Genomic DNA, 7,537 nt, shown 5'->3' on the forward strand with positions numbered 1-7,537 from the left:
TTGTATGGGGGAGCTATGGTTGAAGCTCTTCCCACGAATGATTTTCAATGGCTTAGCGATGAGGAAATATCAGATCTTGAAGTGATGAGTGTAGAAAAAGATGCAAAAACAGGATATATATTGGAGGCTACATTGGATTATCCATCCCATTTGCATGATTTTCACAATGATATGCCATTAGCACCAGAGTCTTTATCCATCAAAGTTGAAGATTTGTCACCATACTGTCGCAACCTTTTTCAAAAGCTCAATAAACAGAAAAATACAGGGAAAATTTCAAAGAAACTTGTTCCCACGTTAAGAACGAAGGAGAAATATGTTGTTCACTACAGAAATCTGCAATTCTATCTTCAACACGGACTTGTATTAAGAAAAATACATCGTGTTCTTAGTTTCAAACAGACTCCGTGGTTGAAACCATACATTGAGTACAATACCAAAATGAGGCAGCAAGCTCAAAACGATTTCGAAGTTTCTCTTTACAAAGCATACAACAATATAGTATTTGGGTAAGTTCACACAATCGGTGGTCTGAGATGTATATGCGATATATTACTATATTTTATGAAGACATTTTTGTTCTTTCAGAAAAACCATGGAGAACATTCGGAATAGACTGAATTTCAATTCAGTGCATACGAAGAAACGTTTACAGAAGCTAGTCAGTAAACCTAGTTTCGAAACGTTTACCATATTTGATCCACATTTAGTTGGGGTGAAAAACAAAAAAATAAAACTATTACTTAACAAACCCATATATACCGGCATGGCAATATTGGACATTTCTAAGTTATTCATGTACCAAATCCATTATGATTTCATCAAGAAACAATACAAGGAAAAGGCAAAATTATTGATGACTGACACCGATTCTCTGTTTTACAGGTAAATTAATTCATATTGTAATACCTTCATACACTTATAACATAGCGCATCACTACATTTCTTTTTTCATATGTTTGCATCATAACATAGCACATCACTACATTTCTTTTTTCATATGTTTGCACCATAGATTTGAGGTCCAAGATCTGTATAATGAGATACATCAACATATGGATCTGTTCGATACCTCAAACTACCCAAGAGAGCACTTCTTATTTAGTGACAAAAACAAGAAGGTGGTTGGCAAAATGAAAGATGAAACAGCTGGTAAGTTTAACATATTACAAGTACAAATGTTAATAACCTATTCCAATGAAAATCTCCAAAATATTCATTATTTTCCCAGAACGTTGAATTCTTTTTTCCAAAATAATGTGGGATTCTTTTATAGGAACTGTCGTGAGGGGATTTGCGGGTCTACGACCAAAAATGTATTCCTTTGTCGTCAACGATGGAAAAGAAGTTAAGAAAGCTAAAGGCGTTTCAAAAACCGTGGTTAGCAAAGAAATCATGTACAAACAATATGTCGACTGCCTTTCTAACGGTGAATATGAAAGACATAATATGCGCTCTATACGAAGTGACAACCATAACTTGTATCTAAAATCCATCCATAAGGTATCTCTCTCATCATTTGACGACAAACGATATTGGCTAGAACCATGTGGAATTGAGGGTTATTCCTATGGTCATTATAAAATAAATGAATAAGTTTTCATGTTTGTATTCACATATTTATTGCAAACATTCTTGTTACAATGTATATAATGAATTAAAGGTTTTACAAATAATGATCTCTTTAATTTATTCACAAAGTGAGGTATGGTCTATATATGCTTTTGCGTGGAACTGGTTGGTGTAGAACTCTCATTACCCTATGATTGACAGAAGCAGAATTTAACGCTGTACTGTTTAAGACGTTCTATAATTATTCGAACCTGTTTCCCACCCTTTTCTATTTCTTGAAGTTTGCTGTCAATATCTTGAAACTAATAGAGACATTTCCGCTATTTCCTCTTTCTCTTTTTCACCATATTTTTCATTCCCACAATTCAGCGATTGGCAGAAACAGTACTGTTTAAAGCATAGTTGATTTAAATAGTTCATAATAATTAGAGTTTGCTTCTCACTCTTCTCAATTTCTTGGAGTTTGCTGTCAATATCTTGAAGCAAATGATGTACTAAGCGAAACATTTCCTCAACTTCCTTTTTCTCTTTTCCCTCCATTTTTTCTTTCCCACAATTCACAACCTATCAATTTTAATTTTTTTTTTTTAGAATAATTAGTTTCATCAATATACGAATAAGCCATTCTCCCACGTTACAAATAAAAAATTAGCCTCCTAGTTTCAATTTTTTAAAAATATATATGTGAATATACATTTGTTGATATAGAGCATCTTGAGTAAAAAGTTATTGCAATAAACCATTCCCCATATTACAAGAATAAATGTTCTTTTAAAATAAGATATCAAATGGCGAGAATTTCGTCCTCGTTGTCACCGTCAGAATCCTCTGCAACCATTTTTTTTCTTAAAAAACACCCTCCTTTTTTTGGCAGGAGGTAGCGCTATCTGCAACGTAAATTTATCCCGTTTAGAGAAGTGAAGCTCGTCGATTACCCACAGACAATGCAAAGATTATACATCTAACTATTACTCACCAATGGTGGGGATGGTGGACCTGCAAAATTCAGGAGTGTATCCGCTGCTGCCTGTATTTCCTCCCTAATTTCAAACAGACCATGCATGGCCGTCATGGGGAAGCTAGTCTGTGTCCCCTTCTTATTGTCTACCAAAGATAATTGAAACTAAAGTAAATTATGATGACCTTTTCTTCAGAAATAAAAAGATAGAGGTATAGAATATTTATAGATATTAACATCAAGATTTAAACAAAATTATCTACACATAAACTTACTTTGCAGATGGCAGTAGACTTTCCCCATAAATAGGGACATCTGTACTGAAAACTGTCCAGATTGTTGATCTGAGGAGTTCCTACTAACAAACTGCGGGGCAGCATCCCCGGATTTGGCAAATTTTAGTTCAAAATTTATTTTGGACGTCATTCTCCGGGTATGCAAATATCAATTGTTCAATGCGGCTGATGTGGAACTTCAAAATTAGTGGTGTATATATATACATTTTCACACTCTATAGAAAAACGTGTACAATGAATAGAGATCTTTGTCACATAAGGAAATTACTTTGTCACGAAAGAAATAATTTATTAAAGAAAATCACTCATTTTCCAATAAATCAATCAAAATAGACGCGAGTATGTACATTTTTCCATAGAAAATGGCATACAGTGAATGGTACTCTTTGTTACATGGGGGAATGATAAATACAAATGTAAAAATCAAGTCGATCAAAATAGGTGTATGTACATATTCCCATCATATGATAACACGGATCCTATGTAGCACAGTATTTTAGTTTTGCATGTCATGTGTGAACTGTGACATCTATCGCCAATTTATTTTTACATAATAAACAACTCTTTCACTCAATACATGTCTCAACTGAAAATATAAAGATGTTCAGAATTTTGCTAAGTGTGATCTTATTACAACTGAAAACTCAACATTATTTCATTACTTCTCTTAATTTTCGCTATGTTTTTGCTTTTAAATTTGAAACCTCCTAATTCGTTGCTTTAAAATAGTTGCATTCTATTTATTTCTGTCAGTTACAAACTGAACTCTGAACGGGATAACATTTTTTTCACAATTGTGGTAGCATTGGAACGCTGCAGGTTGTATTTCCATAAATAGTGTGACATCATAGTAACCCCATTTTCAAATATATATATATATATATGTGTGACGCTCTCACAACAGTGCTCGAGCTGGGCTTCGCCATTTTCGCAAATGGCGAATTTTTTTCAAAAATGGCGAAAAAAAATTGAAAGTGGCGAAAATCCCTTTTTGCAATAAATTGTATTTTTAATCCTTTGTCAGTGACACATTATCGCCTGTTTGTTTATGCAGTCAAAATCTGTTTATTCAGTCAACGCGTGCGACCGGAAATCTCGCGTCGCTCCAGTGCACACAGAGCTGGTCACAGCCTCAGGTAATTTATGGCTGCAAAAAAGTCGGTGATTATGTAATAAAGTACATCGGACAGCTGTTGACCCTGCTTTGGTCAATTGTTTAACATTTAAAGTCTTATTCATTACCGTGTTATCATCTCCACATTAATGTGAATTCTTAACCAGAGAACCGACCGGTAATTAAATTGGTCGTATTATTGTGTATAATGTATATATGAATACATCAATTGTTTGTTTTTGCGGCCAAACTCGTTGATTACAAGATTTTGATGTGCTTGATTTTAGTTCGAATATTTCATAAACAATGCGGTCGGTCACCATTGATATGGCCATAGCAATTTTAATAAATAATTTTCTTTGAAGTTTGGTGCGCAACAGTATAAAAATGCTAATCTCATAAGACTATGCACCCCATTCTATTTTGACACTAAACTTGTAGCTTCTGGCCCTAGTCAGTCTAAAATTTAAAAAAATATCTATGTTTGGCTTTACAGTCAACCCCACCTGCTCAAACATCTGATTCTGTCCAACTTGCAAAATCTTCCATACAAAAACGGAAATTTAATAGGGAATGGTTGAGATACGACTCTAAATTGGGCTTGATGTTTTGTGATATCTGCATTTCGGCCAATGTACACAATGTTTTCACTGAGAGGTGTAGCATCATAAAGTTTATATTTATATGATTTATTATCTGAATTTTGATTTCCATAATAGAATTTATCAAACAAATCAACTTTTTATTATTACAGAAAGAAATGTTTAGGTATGGTAGCTGGATATGAATAAGTAATGTAACTGATTCAAAATGCTAAAACAAGTGTAATGAATAAAATAATACATTATATGATGGAAATAATTGTAAAGCATGTGATTATTTGTGTCGCGCAGCTCCCCGAAAAAGTGGCGAAAGGGAATTCTGGTCCAGTGGGAGCACTGTCTCACAAGCGATCACTCATAAACAGATGGTCACATACATTGATATCTGTTTGTTTATTCATATTAACGAAAACATCAATTCATAAGATGCTTACAGAGCATTAAGAATTAAACAAAATTGAGTCTACAGATTTTTAACAAACCAACATTCCATCAAATAAGGAACTTTATTCCTCCCATGTATAAAATCTAAATAAATCGATGATTTGCAAATTTTGATGATGATGTATAGGATGAGGAAACTACTTTGACACACAATAAATAAATCCATGATTTGCAAATTTGATGATGTATAGGAGGAGGAAACTACTTTGCCATGCAATACCCATTAAACTTCATTTATGATTAATCTTAATTAATATCAATGTATGCAATAAACAGAAACAAATTAATGTATATGTCAATTATCCTAAAAAAGAAAAAATTAAACCATATTTAAATCGTAGGGGGATAGGAGCTATATATACTGAAGTGCATTGTGTAGTTTTAATCACTTTGAATTCATTGAGAAAAAAATGACTGCTAGTTCGAGCGATGCATATGTTGTGTGCTTCTTCGACAGATGTCATGTTATTTTGGCACATGCTGCTAATTTTGATGCATCAGATGTGCATTTTGACAAATAATGTCTCTTCAGTGATGTTCAAGTCTAAAACAGTGGAAATGTGCTAAAACTTGTAGTCATTATATTCTTAAGTAATTCAATATTTATTATTTTTCATGAGAGAAAGTGAGTATACATTTTTATATTTACAGCTGGTTTCTCTGTGAAGCTCCCACTTACAACTACATGTATTTACAGCATGTCTATGTACTCTTTATAACCTCACTTATTTACTTACTTTTGCGGGTTGACATCATCATTTTTTTTTTTTTTTTATTTTTTTTTTTTTTGCTAGAAATATATAAAACTTTTGATTAAGCTTTCATTCCAATTAATAATCATTTTACGTAAATATTTAATTTCTCCTGATTTGTATGAATTTATAGTTTTGATTAAGCATTCATTCCAATTAATAATCATTTCATGTAAATATTTAATTTCTCCTGATTTGTACAAATTTATAGTTTTGTCCAAGCTGCTTCATGCCATCATTGTGTGCTAATATTTTGGTTTGCATTTTTTATTCCTATTATTATTTTTCATGAGAGAAGGTGGACATACATTTTTATATTAACAGCTGGTTTCTCTGTGAAGCTACCACTTATAAAACTTTTGATTAAGATTTCATTCCAATTAATAATCATTTCATGTAAATATTTAATTTCTCCTGCTTTGTATAAATTTATAGTTTTGTCCAACGTGTTTCATGCTATCATTGTGTGCAAATATTTTGTTTTGCATTTTTTATTCCCCATTGCGTGGCTTTTGCTTTAAACTTAGATTATTTTCTTATCTAATCACTAGTTAATCAGCAATTATTTACCTTTTAATCATTTTCATCCTACTGAAGGTTTATTGATTTTAATTAATGATTTTCCACTATGATAATTTCCATTCTAATTAACAATTTTCGTTCTAATATATAATCCTTCACATTTTAATATCCCGTGAATTTATTGATTTGTGCCTAATGAGTGCTACTTCCTATGTTAGCAATCACTAATCATACTGTAATATATTGATTTATATTATGTTACATATTTTTTATTTCTTTAATAAACAAATTAAGAAATATCTGTTTTACCTTATTCTTCAATGATGTTGTATAGAAGAAATATTACACATTTTAGCATCATTTGCAATGGAAATGTGTGATGACCGCTGTTCAACGTTTCAAAGATTTGTTGAAAGTGAATAAATGTGTCATCTTATTTGTCACTTGCTGAGTTATCTCTCTTTACCCGATAGTCATCTTTACATTTTAATTGACATATGTTTATTTACATAATTGGTACAGTTAGTGTTGTGGAGGTCGTTGAACCTTCCGAATTATTCTAAATAATGTTATACTAATTATACCAATTATGTAACTAAGCATATATCATCTTTATAGTGGAGATTGTTGAACCTTCCAATTTATTTTACATAATTGAGGTAATTGGCATATATGTTTATTTACATACTTGGTATAATTTATATAGCTTGTTTAACCATCCAAATTATTTACATAATTGATATATACACATATTCAATGTGGGTTGAGTTTATTCTGAACGTTTCAATTTGATTGATACATGCTTATAATTGGTATGTAATTAGTGTGGTGGAGGTTGTCGAACCTTCTGTGTTAATTTAAATAATTGGTATAACTTGTAAAATGAAGGTGGGCGGAGTTTATATCTGTGCCTTCCAATTTATTTACACATATTAAATGTGAGCGGGGTTTAATTTAACCGCTATATGTAATTGACATCTGCTTATTTACATAATTGGTATAATTAGTGTAGAGGAGGTTGTTGAATCTTGCAAGTTATTTTAAATAATTGGTATAACTTATATAGTAAAAGTGCGTGGAGTTTAAATGCGAGCCTTCCAATTTATTTACATAATTGGTATGGCTATATAGTGGAGGTTGTTGAGCCTTCCAAGTTATTTACATAATTGGTATAACTTATATAGTAAAGTAGGAGGAGTTTAATCTGTTTTAGTACCGCCATTCTATTACTACTTCCGTGTTTGCCCAACTATCTATTTTGTATTGTTTATAGGAGT

The 7,537-nt window shown here is 31.9% G+C and overlaps 2 protein-coding genes across 2 annotated transcripts; one reads left to right on the forward strand and one right to left on the reverse strand.

Moving 5' to 3' along the window:
• The first annotated feature begins 680 nt into the window (after positions 1-680).
• Positions 681-1,718, forward strand: LOC130051232 (uncharacterized). The gene is made up of 3 exons (XM_056152833.1): positions 681-885; positions 1,016-1,152; positions 1,277-1,718. The coding sequence occupies exons 1-3, from the start codon at positions 767-769 to the stop codon at positions 1,594-1,596; spliced, it is 576 nt and encodes a 191-aa protein (XP_056008808.1). The 5' UTR covers positions 681-766; the 3' UTR covers positions 1,597-1,718.
• A 202-nt stretch (positions 1,719-1,920) lies between these two features.
• On the reverse strand, positions 1,921-3,047 carry LOC125675260 (uncharacterized). Its single transcript, XM_056152832.1, has 3 exons — positions 2,806-3,047; positions 2,549-2,676; positions 1,921-2,459 (listed from the first exon to the last, which is right to left on the reverse strand). The coding sequence occupies exons 1-3, from the start codon at positions 2,954-2,956 to the stop codon at positions 2,391-2,393; spliced, it is 348 nt and encodes a 115-aa protein (XP_056008807.1). The 5' UTR covers positions 2,957-3,047; the 3' UTR covers positions 1,921-2,390.
• Positions 3,048-7,537: the final 4,490 nt, after the last annotated feature.

This window comes from Ostrea edulis, chromosome 1 (genome assembly GCF_947568905.1).
Source record: "Ostrea edulis chromosome 1, xbOstEdul1.1, whole genome shotgun sequence".
Classification (NCBI taxonomy): domain Eukaryota; kingdom Metazoa; phylum Mollusca; class Bivalvia; order Ostreida; family Ostreidae; genus Ostrea; species Ostrea edulis.